At 34.5% G+C, this 18,874-nt stretch overlaps 1 protein-coding gene across 3 annotated transcripts in view; it reads left to right on the forward strand.

The window, feature by feature from the left end:
* The window catches only part of TMTC3 (transmembrane O-mannosyltransferase targeting cadherins 3), a 28,084-nt gene extending 13,212 nt beyond the window's left edge, over nt 1-14,872 (forward strand). For all 3 annotated transcript variants that reach the window (XM_079303018.1, XM_079303017.1, XM_079303019.1), the window contains 10 exons: nt 626-741; nt 2,364-2,536; nt 3,369-3,621; nt 4,968-5,116; nt 6,982-7,102; nt 7,708-7,819; nt 8,516-8,619; nt 9,810-9,979; nt 10,738-10,964; nt 12,703-14,872. In XM_079303018.1, the coding sequence (XP_079159144.1) occupies nt 626-741; nt 2,364-2,536; nt 3,369-3,621; nt 4,968-5,116; nt 6,982-7,102; nt 7,708-7,819; nt 8,516-8,619; nt 9,810-9,979; nt 10,738-10,964; nt 12,703-13,514 (2,237 nt within the window). In that variant the 3' untranslated portion in view covers nt 13,515-14,872. The remainder of the gene's footprint in view (nt 1-625; nt 742-2,363; nt 2,537-3,368; nt 3,622-4,967; nt 5,117-6,981; nt 7,103-7,707; nt 7,820-8,515; nt 8,620-9,809; nt 9,980-10,737; nt 10,965-12,702) is intronic.
* The last annotated feature ends 4,002 nt before the right edge of the window (nt 14,873-18,874 follow it).

Here is an 18,874-nt window from a genome sequence, read left to right on the forward strand (position 1 = left end):
TAAAAGGACTCTTAAAACCATAATAGAGGTGTACTGGTTATTCAGCAAGTATGTACCAAAGCCCCTTCAGAGCCAAGATGCACATGTAATACTACTTTCCATTATAAATTGCATTTTTCCCCAAGATTAAGGCTTTTTTAAATTTAATTTTATAACACCTGCCTTAGGGATTCCTTGCACTCTTATTTTTGCAATTTAAGTGGAAATGTGCTGAGGTACCTCGGATGGTCAGTCACAAGTAAGCTGCAAAGTTTGAGTGCAGATGAAGGAGGATTTCCTCTTTGCCAGATTGAGAAGTCATGGCTCCCTGTAAAGTATTCCATTTGAAAAAGTGCTTTGGTGATTTAGGAAATACTGAGATATTTTGTTTTGCGTATTAGAAATTAATCTTTTTCACTTTGTTTATTTCTTTCAATTTAAGGGAGGCAGTTTTAAAACTGATCCATTTTCTGTAGAGTAAAACTGGTCATCTTTTGTAAGAAATTACACAGTAAACAAGTTTACAGAACATGGTATATTCAAACATGAGGAGCCAAACCTTCAATTTTTGGGTTAATTTACTTTATTAAATGTTTGTGGTTTTTGTAAGATGGAACATTTTCAATAACATCTTCTTTATTTGCAGTGTGGACTCCAATTGCAGTGACTGTATTTCTAGTAGCTGTTGCAACACTGTGTAAAGAACAAGGAATAACTGTGGTGGGGATATGCTGTGTGTATGAAGTCTTTATTGCTCAAGGGGTAAGCTGTTAAAAAATAAAGTGTATTTGTGTTGTGAGACACTAAGTACTTTGAAGCATCATATTTCATCACTGATCTTTCTCAGTTCAGGTTAACTCAATAGTTCTCTTACATTTTTCAGATTTTTTGAGTCAGTTCATGTTTGATGGTTCACAGTGAGGGAATCAAATTACTTCTAAGTTGTCCTTTCCATGCCATGCAGAGATGTTAGCAAAATACTCAGTAAAGACTTGACAGGTCTTAATGGAAACCTATGGTTTTAAAGCTGACTGAGATTTGCAAATCCTGATGTGTAGCAATCTTGATTAAAGTTTGAGGTGCATAAAGGTGGGGGGTTATTTGTTTTTAATCCCTGTAGTAAAAATAGAGAACCTATTATATACAAATGCATTTAATTGTTTTCTATTGAGTAACCAGATGTTTTAAATTTACATTTAAATAAGTAAAATTCTTAAGAAATTTGTTTGTTCTTCCATTATGTCATGTTTCATTTTAAGCATTGATAAACCTTTAAATTAATACTAAATTTTCCTTAAAGAAACAAGATTTTCCTGCAATTAAATAATTCTAAATTTTTAAATAATCAAAATAAATGTCATTTAAAATGTAGCATTGCATATTTAAAGAAAATTTTGTAGTTATTTTTCCTTAATTACTTGCAGGAAAATTTTGCAAGAAATGCACTAATAAAAGGTGAAAGACTCTCTATCCTGGGGACTCATAATCCAGGCCAAAATGCCAAAATCACATAGATGTCTTTGTAACTATTACCTTTGCAGGTCTAGTGAATTAAAATACAATTTTTCTATCTGGTGATTTCCGTAGGATTTCTAAGGAAATCACCAGTAAGTCACTGGTTTTCAGCCCAGTCTTCCTTTTTTTTAGTAACTTGATCTCTCTTACATTTCCCTAAAATTTGACAAAATTGTGTAAGTCAGTTGAGTAGGAAAAATAAAATGCAAACTGAGGATTCTTCTGAAAGCACAGGTGTCAAATGAACCAGTCCTCAAAAACCTTTCTGTTTCTGTGGTTTAGTCAGCCAGTACATGTGAAGCAATAGATCATCACCAGCAGAAGTCACAACAAAGGGAAGGAGGTACACAGAGAAGAAATTAGTTTATGTAATGGGAAACTGTTCAAGATTACGATGCTCATGAGGCAAGGAGTGATGCCTTACTGTAGTAGAGGCATCAAATGAGAACCAGGGCAAATCAGGAAGCGAATAGTGTTTCTGTCATTTGAAAGGACATTTATTTATAGGGCAAGTTTTCAGAGGGGCTGATAATTCTGAGAATAGTGACTTTTCTTCTTGAGAGTTTATTTCATGGTTTTGATTCATTTGTTCAACCCTCTGAAGATGGCAAAATTTTTTGATCTGCCAGCACAAAATAGCTACAGGTATGTAGGTTCACCTGTGATAGTGTTAGCAAGAATACTTGAATAGTTTATTAGAATAGAGATCTTCTTTTTGGGACCTTTCATGAAAGCACTAAGAAACTGAATTAAATAATTATTGGGAGCAGACAGAGAAAAAAAATTTGAAAAAAGTATTTGGTAGCTCATATTTATTTAAGGGACTAACTAGTATCCTGTCTGATTATTAACAATTTTTTAATTTGCAGTACACCCTGCCAGCATTATTGGACACAGCTGTACAGATTCTTCGAGGGAAGGGCAGTATTCCTTTCTCTATGCTCCAAACACTGTTGAAGCTCATAGTCCTAATGTTCAGTACACTGCTGCTTGTAGTTGTCAGAGTCCAGGTTATCCAATCTCAGCTTCCAGTGTTTACAAGGTAATAGTAAAGTGTTTTTATCTACTGTTGTTTATAGATAAGATGTGACTTAATGAAGTTGGAATGAAATGGCCAAAAATATATGAACTTAACTGCTACTCACATATTTTAATGTTATTATTTAATGTCTGTACAGTATTGCATTTTTTGTGAAATTGCTGAATTATATATTTCAGCAGCTGTTGACTAAAATGTGCAAAATATTGAGGTATCTGAGAAGGCAGTCATTTAAAAAAGTTTACAGTTGATAGTTTATCTTAGAAATTCAGAAATTAAATGTCTTATTGCTTAAGTATTTTTTATTGTCTCTGTATTTGAACCTTGGCTGAATTCTCCAAATCTCTTAAATCTTCCCTCTTCTACATACAGAATATATTGTGCATTTTAGGTATGTACTGTGCAGAAAACATGGTTGTCTTGAGATACACTTATCTTCAAGTAGTCTATGTCAATGACATTAGAGCTGAAAGACTAATTTATCTTAAGTTTGAGCAATGTAGAAATACAAGGGGCTAATACTGTCCCTGAAAATGAGATCAACTACTAAAACTATGAGCAAGGACCACTGAACTCAAGGTGTAAATCATTCTGTTTCTTCAAACTCTATGTTGATGATATCCCAAAGCAGTTTCATAAACATGGAGGAGGCTCTGTCCCTCTCTTCAATGAATCATTGTGCATGGTTTCACACCTGACAAATGCAGAAAGATTAGGATATTTTACATGTCTATAATTAGTAGTTCTAGCTATGACTCTAAAGTTTGCCACAAAATGAATCAAGATCATGTTTTTCCTCATTAAAAGCTCCTTTTTCTCCTCTCTTTTGCTTTAGGTTTGATAACCCAGCTGCTGTTAGTCCATCCCCAGCAAGACAGCTGACTTTCAACTACCTCCTTCCTGTAAATGCTTGGCTTCTTCTCAATCCTTCAGAATTATGCTGTGACTGGACAATGGGAACTATTCCTCTTGTGGAGTCTTTGTTAGATGTTAGAAATGTTGCCACCCTTACCTTCTTTTGCTTTCTGGGATCTTTGATGGTCTTCAGCCTCCGATACCCTGGGGATTCCTCCAAGACAGTATTGATGGTATGAATGATGCACTGTTTTTGTCCTTTTGTTAAGAGTAAATGGTTCAGGTTGCATGGCCCCATGTGTGATCTGCTGTGACCCAGAGATACTATGTGCATCTCCCTTTGGGCTAAAATGAACATACAGGAGGAAAATTTTCTAGCAACAAAGCTCCTAAATTGCAATTAAGTATGTGATTCTATCAGAGGAAGTATGTCCCTTGTTATGTATTTGTAAACTATATTGCAGCCTTTCTCAGCTAGTGAAAGCTCAACTGGCACATGGGGGCTTTCAATAGAATTTAAATGTGTTTCAAGGACCAGAATGCATTTTCATCCTGCAAGCTGTTTACTTTATTCAAATGTCAGTAGTCATGATGTGTATTTAGCAAGAGATTTGATTTTCTTTCTCATAGGTGTAAAAGAAAGCACATTTTTGCATTTAGGAATAAGGTTTCCATTTTTGTTGTTGTTTCGTTTTTTTTCTGTAAGTTGTTTTCATATTATGAAAAACCAATTTTGTCAAGATCAGTTCCTATCTGTCTATTCATTATTATATATGATCTTAAAATTGAGATGGATTAACAGGAAAGAATATTTTGGAAGAAATGGGAAGGATCAAAGAGCTGGTATTTTTTAAAAAGAAAACTGTCATCAATTATTGATTCCATTTCAAATTTTTACAAGCTGCATAATAACCTGATACCATACTTTTTATTAGTTCAGTGGTGCAGTTATGTATGCAACAAACCTGCATGCATTTATCTTAGTTTGCTTCAGAAATAATGTATTTTTTAGTATGTTAATCAGGCAGCAAAACTTTCAGATGGGTGGAAATATTTATGCATAACCTAAGATTTAAGTAATTCTTTGCTAAGCAGCTGACAAATTTTGATTCACTTCTAAAAGACCTAGCATTATAATTCTGACTCATATATTTCTCTTGTCTTGTCACTGGAATGAGGCAGTATATTTCACTAGAAGACCAGTGAAAATTATACCTAATATTGCTGATGAAATCTCTTGTCTTGAATTTGGAAATAATGTATGAAGAGAAGTAATTTAGATAGCTTATTGCTATCTTAAACATGCAAAGTGACATGCTTGGAAAATGAGTTTGACCGCACTTCCAATACACAAAGGAGTAGTTGCATTTTCCTCCTGAGGACATAAGCTGAGACATAAGTTTTTCTCCACTGCACTGTTAGTAGGAAAATATTAAGTAGGAATATTAAAAATTAAAAAAACAAATATCTATCTATGTATGTTTGGTTTTATGGGACTGTATTTGTCAACTTTTTTCTTGGCTACTGTTTGTCACTGCCAATATCTTGATTACTAATGTTATTTGTATTTCCTTTCTAGGCACTCTGCTTAATAGTTCTACCATTCATTCCTGCATCAAACCTGTTTTTTCCTGTTGGATTTGTAGTAGCAGAAAGGGTGTTATATGTTCCTAGCATGGGATTCTGCATTTTAGTAGCACATGGATGGAAGAAATTATCAAACAAAAGGTAAATCAATTCATACTGATACAAACCCTAATGGGAAAGCTTGTATAGCCATAAATATGGTTATCTTCTGTGAAAATAAGAGATGAGTATAAATCAAAACTGGTTTAACTTTATTCAAAGTTGGTTTCTGACTGAAGTTTATACAAAATGTGTGTGTCAGCAAATTAAAGTTTCTGAAAATTTAATCAGTAAAAGATACCATTTTTCACAAGTTCCACGCTAGGAATGCATGTCAAAGCCATTCAGTATTTGTTAAACAAAAGAATTCTTAGGTTAACAATTTCTCCTTAAGAACTGTGCTCTAAAAGCATGTTTTGCACATGCTTTTTGTGTTTTCTGATATCTTCTGCATTTCTCTGGATGTACCTCCCACATACTTGGATGGTTTACCTTTCTTAGCCCAGTGGCATCCTAATACCAGTTTAGACAAATGAAAAGGCAGCAATTTGCAGTCTCTGTTGTCTGCTATTCTTAGAGATGAGGCCTTGCAGTAAAATTGATGCTAACCTGGTGCTGCTGAAGCTGACAGCATCTGGATAATGCGAAATTAGTGATGTATTGTGGGAGTGTGGATTTCTCACAAATCCCATTATGAGGCAGGAAAAATACAAATGATGTTAAAGGAAGCAAGGAACCAGGAGAGGGATGGCTGGGGACCAAAATTAGTCAGCTAGTGTCATTTAATACAAAATACAATATTTCTAATATACAGAAATATTGGAAATCAGCTCTCTAAAATGAGAAAGAAAGGTCTCCTTTAGAACTATATGGAAAGAGAAGAGCTTGCTTATAAGCCTGATGGGCACAAAGATTGCCAGTTCTCATTAATCATTTTGGTAGTGTTTTAGAATTACTCTTCATTTTACAGTTCCACTTTTTAAATATTTTTAAAACCAAACATGGTAGTCAAAACATGTATTTTGTTGATCTTGGAAGTAGAGGGGAAAAACCTTGCAGTTTTTAGTAAACCTCTGTGAAGTAGGTAGCAGAGTGAACAAATATTCCATAAGTCAAGTATAAGAAATAGCTGTTAAGGGTGAAAACCTGTATGTCCACTCAAGAATGAGATATTTTGGTTTTCTTACACAAATGATATTCACAGTTGTGGGAAAGCTGTGTGATATCTTTTTCATAATTGAATTAGAATCCAGAAACCAAATGATCAGCGTGTTCAAGTGTATGTTCTATATCTGTTGTGTTTAAACTCTAGAATAATAAAAACTGCACAAAATGAAGATTATTCTTGACAAATTTGTCACAGAGAGTGGTATTTCCCCAGTTTGCAGCTTTAAAAATAAAATTGCTAGAAAGACACTAAACCTTTCTCCTACTTAGATATTACAGTAGCACTAGGATTACATTTGCTTATCAATGATTGGGTAGTCTCCACAGATCCCTCCATTAAATTGTGTTCTACAGTGTGGGAAAGAGTGGTGATGTGTGCAGTAAAGAATGTGTGTGGAATTGTCTGATGTGAAACAAAAATATGAGCTGATTTTTTTTTTAGGGGTTTTTTCATTTTCTAGCATTTTGTATAGTGTTTTGGAAAACCTCACTTTTTGACATCAAATTTGTTTTCCTAAATTACAGATAAGTTTTAAGAGAAGTATAGTTTCTATAAACATTCTATACAAATTATGTTGTGTTATGTGAATTGGGCTTGTTCTTATTAAGGGAGTTGCATGGTCATAACAACAAAAGGAGGTAAAAAAAATTAATTTAAAATTAAACTTTATTTCTTTTCAAGCTGTGGAGTGTGCTTATTGCAAATGTGGTCCTTTGTTTGCCTTTTAGCATATGAGATATTTATTAGAATAATTAGAATTGTTGGTGTGCTTACAACAAGTCTTTGTTTTATTTAATAGTGTGCTAAGGAAAATTTCTTGGGTTTGTTTGGCTGCGGTGCTGTTCACTCATGCCTTAAAAACACTGCACAGAAACTGGGATTGGGAGTCGGAGTACACTTTGTTTATGTCAGCTTTAAAGGTACTGTATTCTGTTTGGAAAGGATAATGGCAAGTTCTTGTTGCTGTTCTTAAGAAGCTGCAGTGGAATGTGATAAAAATGGAGAAAAAATATTCTTGTTTCGGCACATTAATTTCTATATTGTGAGTATTGGCATCTTAATTAGTTGCTTTTGGGAATGCTTAAAAAGCAGTGTGATGCACACATAGCAATTAATATGCAGAAAATAGATGGAAATTTTTCTTGTGTCAAAGCAGTTGAATTTATTCTCTTGTCTGGATGAAAGCAAGATACATTTCAGTACAAAAATTTACAAAAAGTTTGATGCATAGAATTATTTCTTCTAAGTTCATATGGCGTGATAAGGCAGTTTGCAAAACATCCCATAACAGATACAATGAATTTTAAGATGTTGGGTATTTGTAGGGGAAAATAACTCAGACAAATTGATGCTGCACAACAAGATCAATGTAATAATTCTGTATGTAGTGTTCTCTTATTCTTTGCATATAAAAGCTTGATGGAATCTGTCATTTGCAGTACATTTTTGTCTTAAGATATTGTTGAGAGAAACTCAGTTGTTACATAATTTCTATGTCTGCTTTGCAATCTTTTTCTGGTTTTAGGTAAATAAGAACAATGCAAAACTATGGAACAATGTGGGGCATGCATTAGAAAATGAAAAAAATTTTGAAAGAGCTCTACAATTTTTCATACAGGCAACACAAGTGCAACCAGGTAAAGCTTTGACTAGTTGCTGTCTCTACACTCCTGCTTTTTCAGTATACTTACATAACAGCTTCTCAATGGACTGTTTTACTGCAACTGAACATCAAACAATGTCATATTTATCTGGGGTTTTTGGAGATGAACTAAAAATGTCTTCCACTAACAGTTTCTATTTATGAAAAGCTGCAAACGCTTTCAAAACTATTCCATGTGAGACATTTTTATGAGTTAATTTAAACTGTGATTTCTTATGGTGTATAAATATTGCTTTATTTCTTTATTCAAAACCAAGGAAGTGTGTAAGAAAATAAAAAAATCTAGATAATATCAAAATGCATATTTAATCAAATTTACATATTGTTGAAAAAGAAGTTCTAGGTAGTACTGGACAATCTTTTCTTTTAGAAGATGAATAAAAAACCTTCAATGTATATGCCTCTATTGTAGCAACAAATTAGATACAGGGAAGTATGATAGGACCTCAAACTTCAGGTTTCCCACGTAATTTTATAATCCCTCTCATGGTTCATGGTTATTTTATCAGCTTCATAATTAAGATAAAAAGGATAGAATTCCTTTCTTCTTTTGGAGATGGGGATTTCTATCAGAGTACCTGAACTTCACGCTACTTTGAATGCAGAGGTGTTTAATTTTGTGATACTCAGTACATGGAAATATTTAAATTTCATTCTTTTCTTTATTAAGATGATATTGGTGCCCACATGAATGTAGGAAGAACTTACAAGAACCTAAACAAAACTAAAGAAGCTGAAGAATCATATATGATTGCTAAGTCGTTGATGCCACAGGTAACTGGTAACTTTATTTCATCTACCACTGTAGGACAGAACCTTTCTTCGTGATACTTTTTTGTATTTTTTCTGTGGCTCAGTGTGGCTGTATACTTTAAAGTTTATCAATGTTTTTTTGAAAGCTATCTGTGAAAAAAAATAGATTGCATACACTGATGGCTGTTAAAAATGCTAACTTGGTACTCCCCTACAACTGTTTTAATTTACTTTTTATGCTGCTGTGTTGTGGTTTGATTTTTTTTCTCCTGAAATTGAGGTTATAAAAGCAAGCAGCAGCCAAAACCTACAGTTTCAAGTCACAATTGGTTTATTTTCACTTACAGCTAATAAATTGATGGTGACTGAGTTTGAGCTCTTTAGAGAAGGCTTAAATATAGCCTTATTGGAGATTGGAGAAGGTAGCTGCAGCAGCAGCAAAAAATTTTTGCTTGAATGTGCTTTTATAAACGTGTTTTGTTACCTTTCCTATTTGTTAAGTTATATTTAGACCTAGGAAATCTTACTTGTTCAAGCCCTTTAGAGAAAAAGAGTAGTATTTTGAAGAATGTGTGAAGTTAATATAAACTGTGGTGAAAATGAGACTTGCAACAAAAATGAGTATCCCTTTGAGTAGAAGCATGGCATTTAAAAGTTTGTTCAGTGAAACAGTGTAAGGATTCTAAATGGATAAAGTAGAAAGAGTACAGTAGTTGCAATGTCATAGCATTTTCATCTAGCCTCATTACCCTTCATTTTCTATATCAATTGCCAAATCATTGGCTGCAAAATCTTATTTACACCTTTCTTAGTCTGAAGAGTTATGAAAAGGAATGAAACTGCCTGATAAAATGTCAGTTTAGGCCTTAGGAAATATTTTTGTCTGATTGAGGAAAGTTTTGCAAGGTCTGTTTTGTTTCCAATAACTATCTACGTGAGCTAGATGAAGTAGTAGCAGAGCTTAATTAACTGGTATCTTAAATATTGTACAAGTTACCTGTTTTCACAGACATAAAGTATAAAAAATATTGTTTTGTTTTCAATATGATTTTTCTGGAAAAGACTTACTGCTCTTTGTCATTATTAAAAGCTTACACACTCATGTCCAGTAGTACCCTAAAACAAATGTGGCAGAGTGAAAAGGAGTTCTATACTGATCACCTTTCATATTTTTGCTCATCTGTGGTTGGTGCATATATTCTCTTTGACAGATTATTCCTGGGAAAAAGTATGCAGCAAGAGTTGCTCCTAACCATCTAAATGTTTATATCAATCTTGCAAACTTAATTCGAGCAAACGAATCTCGCCTGGAAGAAGCGGATCAGTTATATCGACAAGCAATTAGTATGAGGCCAGATTTCAAACAGGCTTACATCAGCAGGTATATTTTCTAATTTTAGAGATCCATGTTCTTGAATAAACTGAGTGGTTTTTGTATTTGCAGTAGTATGAGCAGTATTAGTTTGTACAGTTCACTTAGCTGCTGAAATTGCTTTGTTTCCAAGTGAGAAGTTGAAGATTTGGGACAATAATCAGTTATTCATTAGAAGTCCTGTTCTTTTAAATTCCTGCTTCAAATACTATATTTCCATGTAGATTCTGTATTCAAACATTGTATAAAAAGACACTTCTGTTAGATTTCTTTCTGAATCTCTACCTCAAATTTCTAGCCTCATAGTTTGGTTTTGAACTAAAAAGCTTTTGGTTAGTGTGAATCATGGAGCTTTCTTTGTACCTTTTTTAAAGATGGTCCAGAAAATGCAAGTCCTAACTATTTAGTTGACTTTAACTGCATTTTAGTTAAGAGTAATGTGGATGATGTGTTGAGGCTTCTGTCCACTATTTTGTTTGTTGTGATTCCCATTGGGACTTAAAAAGGTTTAAAGATGCCTGAACTATAGCTTTGCAGTATAATTACAGAGCAAAATCAGGCACCCTTGATCTCTTCTTTTTTTGTTCTTGTCCTCTTTATGCATTTGTTGTATACAATAGAATCTAAAAGATGGTCTTGTATTGCTTTGTGCTTAAAACTAACAAAATTTAAAAAACACTGTTAACTGACATCTATGGAAGGAAGGCAAACTAAAAAAACCTGGCGATTTTCATTTGAGTAACAATAAAAGTATGGTTCTTCAACAGGGGAGAATTGCTTTTAAAAATGAACAAACCTCTGAAAGCTAAAGAAGCTTACCTTAGAGCTCTGGAACTAGACAGAACCAATGCAGACCTGTGGTACAACTTGGCAATTGTTTACATTGAACTGAAAGATCCAACAGAAGCCCTGAAGAATTTCAACCGAGCACTGGAACTCAACCCAATGCACAAACTGGCGTTATTCAACTCGGCGCTGCTAATGCAGGAATCTGGTACGTTAATTGTCCCTCCTATGCATGTTGCATATTTGTATTTATAGGATCCATATTATTTATGTTTTTTTAATTAACTCTTCTGTTTTTGGAAAGGAAAAGTACATAGCATCATCAAAAAAGAAACTGTTTATTATGGCTCTGTAATTTGTAGTGTATGGAATTTGTGCAAAGTGTACATACACCTTAGCTGATCAGCATCTTTAATAAAAGTGTTACTTTACAATATAATACCTTACACGTACAAAGAATAATGTTACTCAAACATCTTCAAAATAATACCTTATATAATCTTTAAAGATAATGTTTAATAAAATATATTAAATAATTGGTTTGCATTTATGGTGATTGATTTAATTATCGATTTAAAAATCTAGCTTATGTCTCTGGGCTTAAATCTGGCTCTAGAAAAGTGAATGTTTTCATAGGTTTTTCTGTGATACTGCTATTTAGGATGAATTCAGTTGGATTTTCATGAGTTTGATTTTTATATGTATAGCTCTCTGGGTAAGGGTGAGCCCTTAGTCAATTAAGGCTGTTACAAAGAGTATTTGGCGAGTGAACTGCTATGATTTGTTTCTTTTTTGTTGAGATGGTAAACTTCCCCTAAGTGTTGGATGGTGAATTGTCTTGCCACAATGCATCATTTCACAGTTCTAATTCTTAAAAATATCTGGTATTTTTGCAAGGCCATGGTTTGAAACTTGTTTCTAGTTCAATCTCTCTCTCAACAATGTCTTCTGTATTCCATGGCCTTTCTAAGTCAGCACCTTATCTCAGAGTTTGCATACAGATGTATAAGACTGTGTGAGCTTTCAGTCAGGCTTTTAGAATCCTTTACAAATCCATTTCTCTTACCTAAGAAAGAACAGAGTTGATTGAAGCTGAGGATACTTGATAATTTTCTATCTCTTCTCACATTTTAAGTTATGTAGTTCAAGACATGCCGTGTTCCTTATCTGTAGAATTTCAAGCAGAAGTATTAACTATTTAGTACTCGCTTATTCATACTAGAAGGTGCAACATTGTTTCAGGGAGGGAAAGAGGGCAGATGAAAGCAGTTCCCCTATCCTTCAGTAAGTCTGTGTCTGGAATTCATTACTAAAATATGTTCACTGTATTATTCAGTAAAATAGCACAGACCACAAGCATGTCTAGCTAATCCTGGTATCGTCAGATAAAATTGTTTTGCTAAGTCTTTTTAAAACTTTGATGCAGATTGAAAAATTGGGGTTACAGGTTTTATTGCTTTAGTGTTAGAAGATAGCTTAGCCTGACTACATTAGAAGTCGCCCTATGTGCTCTATGTCTAAACTCTTTCAATCCATCTTTAATATAATGAGAACTTCCACTCAAAGTTTGCCTCTGTAAAAGCTCTTTTGTCAGAATTGATGTCTGCTTTGCATTCCATTTGTTCAACTGTGCATGAAAATAATTTCTCTTAAGCTTGTAGAGAAACCTCTTGTATCTATTATACCAAACCCAAATATCATTCAACAGCTGATAGAGTAATGATGCTGACTTTGGCTAGAAGTCAACTGTATGTAGTTTTATCTATAAAGAAGATAGATAACATTTGCTTTTGCTGTTACACAGTCATGATAAAAAAGTAGCATTTTAAACCCTTTCCCTTTCACAGTTGAATTTTTGTATAAAGATCAGCATTTTGCAGTCTAAAAATCCTTAGAATAAATGCTCCATGATACTTTGAGAATTAAATGCATTTTCTGTCACTTAGGTGATGCTCGACTTAGACCTGAAGCTAAACAAAGGCTGCTACATTATGTGAAAGAAGAACCTCAGGATTCAAATGGATATTTCAATCTGGGTATGCTAGCAATGGATGACAAAAAAGACATGGAAGCAGAGGCATGGATGAAGAAAGCTATAAGGTTACAGCCAAACTTCCGAAGTGCTTTGTTCAATTTGGCCCTGCTTTATTCTCAGACAGGAAAAGAATTGATGGCTTTGCCTATCTTGGAAGACCTACTGAGATATTACCCTGATCATACCAAAGGTCTGATTTTGAAAGGAGATATCCTTATGAACCAAAAGAAGGATATTGTTGGAGCAAAAAAATGTTTTGAAAAAATTTTGCAACTGGATCCCAACAATGTACAAGGAAAGCATAATCTTTGTGTGGTTTATTTTGAAGAAAAAGATTTAATAAAGGCAGAAAAATGTCTGGTTGAAACACTAGCACTGGCACCTCATGAAGAGTATATTCAGCGTCATCTAAACATAGTTAGAAGTAAAATTGCATCACTCGGTACTATGGAACAGTCATCACTTCCATCAGATGGGACTGCAGCTACAGAAGCAAAAAAAAAATCGTTTCAGAATTTGAAAGAGGCAAAAAGTGAGAAGGCAGCCACCCAATCAACAGTTGATAATAAAGAGCACTCAAAAAATAAGAAAGCAACAGAGAAAAGCAGTGTGGACAAAGAGACTCCAAAAAAATCTACAAAAGAAATCAAAGACATTGAGAAAAAGAGAGTTGCTGCATTGAAAAGACTAGAAGAAATTGAACGTATATTAAATGGTGAATAGTCTTTACCATGTAACAAAAGAAAAAGGGGAGAATACTATTTTTAATTATTGTTTAATTTGTAAGCCAACTGGAAAGTGTTCTCAGTGCTTCAAAAATAGAAATAATGTTGACTGCATATCACTTATCAGGCAGCAAAAGGCATTACAATGCTCTATGTGAGAAAACCACAACTTTTAAATATGATGGAGGGATGGGTGGGAATTGAAGGATGAAGGGTTGAGAAAAATCTTCAATGCAGAATTGTTAATAGTGAGAAAATAGCACTCATAAAATCCGTTGGTAGTCAGGGATATTAAGTAATGCTACTTTCAAAGACTCAGTGGAAGAACTGAATGGTGAATTACTGGGATAAGCCAGACACTCCTTTCCCCCAACAAATCTGTTTTTATTCTCATTATCTACATTTCAGTTTACACATCAACTGAATTTTTTCTAGACCACTACTGTACAAGAAAAAGTTTTTCTTTGCATTATTTGTTTCTAGAACTTAACAAAGTCATCAGAATGCCACTGGATGTAGTATAGGAGGATGCAACAACGCACTTACAATTTTTAGTTGCAATCTAAATATGGAATGATATATTAACTTTTAGGTGTTCTCTTTTACAATGCTAATGGTTTGTACTCTTTTATCTGGTAAGAAATCTTACAGTGCTCTTAAGATCTTTAGACTCTGCTTTTTATTTTCAAGGAAATGTGTGGGGTTTCTTCACCTGTCAATCATCTGATTGTTTTTAAAAATTGTATTAAAAAGGGTGGTTTCTTCCCCAGTTCATTGAATGCTGAAAAATGCACTTTGGTACCGTATGCTATGCAGTAGTCCATTTTGTTGACTTTGTATCAATGGCTGTGGATTGACTCCTTGGTGTAGTAAATTCTTCCTTGTTTATAGCAATCTGGTTTTACTATTTCTGTCATTGCAACAGTATTTCTATTCTCATGACTTTTTACAACACTAATATACGCAATGTTTGCTCAAGGCAATGCGATAATAATTAAATCACTGAATTTAGTCATGTTTAATGCAAGGCAATGTAGGTAGTATCCTTTCAAATACTGTTCTATTGTTTTGATACTTTGTCTTGGGTATGTGGTTTTTATTAAATATTTATTTTGACTACTAAAATATTCCCATTTACACTTTTTCACTAGTGCATCATTTTAATTTCTTACAGGAAACAAAAAATATCTGCAAGTTCAGTATTGCTTTTATCCTTGTGCAATGCATTTATTTTTGTTCAAATATGCTACCGATTACCTAAACCTGATGTTTTCCTTAATTCTCAGAAAGAAAAGAAGTGTAAGAGCTGAGTTCAGTCGTAATTTTCACTGATCATTAAATCTAACCCTTACTCTTCATGTTTTGTCTTATTTCATGATGTGGAAGTATTCCATAACAATTCTACCGTTCAAACTTAATCCTTTCCGTACCTGCTCAACTTTCTGCCTCAGGCAGTAATCCAGCTGTAAGATGTAATAATTATCTCTGTGGGAGAGATTTTAAATGGGCAAAGGGCTTCCTTGAAAAGACCTTTGCTTGCATAGTAATGAGTGTGGGGGGGGGGGGCTATGTTTAAAAAAACATGATTTATAAGTGCCTGACAGGAACAAGTATATGGTATGCAGCTGTTTGTCATACAAAAGAATATTTAAGTGCTACTTGTGAAGAAGTGCTCACAGGAATCTATTGACCACACCTTGAAAATCACTTGTCTGTGAATAACTCAGATACTTGCACCTAAAATAGCAAGTATGTTGACTTTTATAGAAACTTTAACTTCCATATTAAGTCTACATCCAAATCTTTGTTGGACAAAAGGATTAGCCATTGTTCTGTGCAAGATGAAGGAGCATTCATTTGAAAATGGCAGGAACTAAGTAGTATGTAAAAGTATTCTGATAGAGAAGGTCAGGATTCTCCTCTCTTCTGTATGAAGAGCTCCTATTATTGCCATTGCCACACACACCATTTTTACTTGGTGTGAAAATTAGAGGGGACTAAAGACATGGTCTCAGTCTCTGCATCTGAGCCTCTGTCATGTCTCATCTTGACCACCCAAATAGTTCTTTAGGTACTGTCAAGAACTGTTAGCTTTGTTGATGCTAAGAAGTGCCATCAGGTTTAACTAAAATCATCAGATGGATATAATCTGAAGGTTGCTGGATGTCTTCCAGTCTGTTCTCAAGCTCTATTCCCCCTTTATCTCTCTCAAAGAAATGTTAGTAAAAACAAGTATTCTGACTAACAAATTGTATTTATCCTGTCATGATGGGTCAGCCATTTTAAAATTGGACTTTCACAAGAAAAATTGTTCCGTAAATTGAAGTGACATAGCTTGTGAAAAACTATGAAAATAACATTTGCACATGGGAAAACTATCAAAAAGAGAATAAAATTGGCATTTTCTGCTTGCCGGTAAAACAGAATAATCAACAGGTATTTTTCCCTTTCCAGTTCAAGCCATCTTTTCTCTCACTGCCATCATCATGTGCAAAGTACCATGAATATCATTCATCCCTTTTCAGAATTCCCTAATTTCACTAAATGTGCAAGAAGTAGGAATTTCTAGGAGTGGGACAGGCATAATAAAATAATTGGTAGCTTTCTAATCATACACTGCAATTGCTGTGGTTGCTGAAAAAGTGAAATGGATGTCTTATTTCATCTTTGCATCCACACATAAATTGCACATTGAGCTGCAGAGCAAGCATTTTAAGTATTACACATATTTGTGCGCATGAATTCAGTACAGATGCATGCATTTGTCAGATTATAGTTTTGGATCTTTTGCAGGTGGGTATATACATAGACTCATAAACATAGGGATTAATGGATATGCATGCATATAGTTGAGACACTTGGACACCCAGAGGTTGTGCAGTTGCAGAGGGACAGTGTACAATTGGAGACTAACCTGAAGGCAGACAGCTCTTCATTCAGCTGCCACTTTCTTGCCAGAGGAGGCTTTTGCAGGACCTAGCTGTGCCTCACATGCCTACTTTCAGGGGTGTGGACTTTGGGCTAAAAATGCAGGCATCTGTGCCTTCCTGAACTTTCTAATGGAAACACTCAATGAAGATCAAAACAATTCTGGGAAGTTTTCAGCCCATCCCAGTCTCTCACAAGCTTTGCATTGCAAGCTTCAGGAAGGGTCCTGGTTTGGGTGAGTATACATGGATTGACTTTTCCTTGCAAATTCTGTAATTCACTTGTGCCTGGCACAATGACCAGAATTGCAGCAAAACCTGCTACTCCAGGAAAGTCCTGCTTCAGCTGCTGCCATGTAACCAAAACTATGCTTCCACTTTGAGCCTAGGAATCCTGCTTTGCTTAGAAACCTTGACAATGGGAAGGCTGCAAGACATCTCCCACCCACCCTTCACCTCACTTTCTTTCCATGCAAAAATACAGCAGTCGGTGCTGTATTTCAGCTACTGCAAGAAGAACCTGTCCCCTAAACTTCCAGCAGAGCTTATAAAAACTTAAGACTTTTCTTGAAATCAAAATAACTTAGCTTAGTATGTTACAAATATTACAATGCTACTTTCTGTTTTAAACTATCTTAGATAGATATGACATTTTTATAGCACTGAGTGATTGCTAGTGCAGTAAATATTCTTAGAAAAATTTTAAAACTGCTTTCTACAGTCTAGTGCCTGTCCACAAACTATGTCCCTTACATAAACAGCCAGAGGAAATCACATACACATATCAACTAACAAAAAGCAACAGTGACAAAACCAAACCAAAACAGGGGAAAAAAAAAATCAGAGAACTCTATGCATAATTATCCTGGTTTGGGAACAACATAATAAACTGCATAATTTTCCTGGGCTAGGAAAACATCCCAGAAAAACACATTTAACGTTCTGTGGCATATTCATAGTTTAAAAGATTGCTGAAAGAGAATTGGACTTTATGGATACCATTGACTATCAACTAATGAATTCTGTTTAGAATAAAATTATTATTATTATGTTATTACTCCAGCATAATGCAAGCAACTGTTACCTGCTACATTTTTACACACATATACGAAAGACACTCCCAAATAAAAGGGAATAAAAAATCCTTGTTCAGCTTGTGTTTTCTCCAATGCTTACAGAGCTATAAATGTCTTTTGCTAAATATCCATACAGAGGCAGTGACATTGCAGCAAATTTAGGGGTTACCTGTTTGCATGGGTGATCTTAGTGTTTCGTGGTTATGGACAGAAACCAAGAAATTAAAAACTTGGCTTGGTGGGGTGTTGCATGCAAGACTACGCCTTGGCATTGTAGAAAAATGTATATATACTTGCCAAAATTTTAGTTACTCATAGGTCACTGTAGCAGGCCATTTGGAGTATTTGATACTGTTTTGGAGGGTGATACAACTTACAAGATTTATATGAGGCTATGAATTTTGGAACTGTAGTGAATGTGAAGCCTTTAAGGGCTCCACAGAGTACTCTAAGAATTGGAATAAAGCTTTGGAATAAAGCATGTTGTTCAGATATCCTACGCCTATTTAGCATATATGCTTGTTCCTTACGTGTAATTATCAGAGTATTGTCTTTTTAAATAGGCATGGCAAGGTATTTTTAATTACATGAGTATTCATCTGCTCACAATGAGAGTAGGTGGAGGAGGAAAATACAACAATTACAGGATGTCTTACCAAAAGTAGAAGTCATAAATCTTGTTTTTTAAAATACCAGCAAGAACATGTGCTCACCTTGATTTCATTTGCAGTTGTTAACCCAGCCCTACACTTCATTGTACGTGAGCATCATCCGAGCACAGTCTGTAGCGCCGACTCCCCGGAACCAGAGCTGGAAGGAGATGTGACAATGGGAGCATTAGTGACAGAATGGGGCATTAGTTGGTGCTGCTCCTCAGTCTCAAGCTGAATAATCAAACTTGTTTGGTTTTTTGGGTGCACTGCTCGTTTCATCTGCAGGAATGTCAGGCATTATGGATGATTATCTCAGTTTGCAAGATACAGCAATTCTTTTCTCTGTTGATAAAAGAAGCTTAAAGCGAGCTTCTGAACACTTTCTACCCCTTGGAATTTTAAATAGGTATGGAATGCTGGGTTTTCTTCAACTCTATGTGTATATATTTATCAATTTTCCAGTATAAATAACTACAAATGAATAAATAAAAAGAGTGGAAAGAAATGTGACAGCTTAAATCTCATGAAATTCAAAATACTGGGCAAAAACATAAAAGAGCTGAATTCTGTACTACTTTTTTAGATATATTTATTGAGAGGGTTTTCATGAAGTTACAGTATGATCTGTAACGCTATTATTTGTATAATTCACACTGTATTTCTGCCCCTTACTTGGGTGAATATAGTCAAAGTTTAAGTTTA

This window comes from Erithacus rubecula (assembly GCF_903797595.1).
Source record: "Erithacus rubecula genome assembly, chromosome: 4".
Lineage (NCBI taxonomy): Eukaryota > Metazoa > Chordata > Aves > Passeriformes > Muscicapidae > Erithacus > Erithacus rubecula.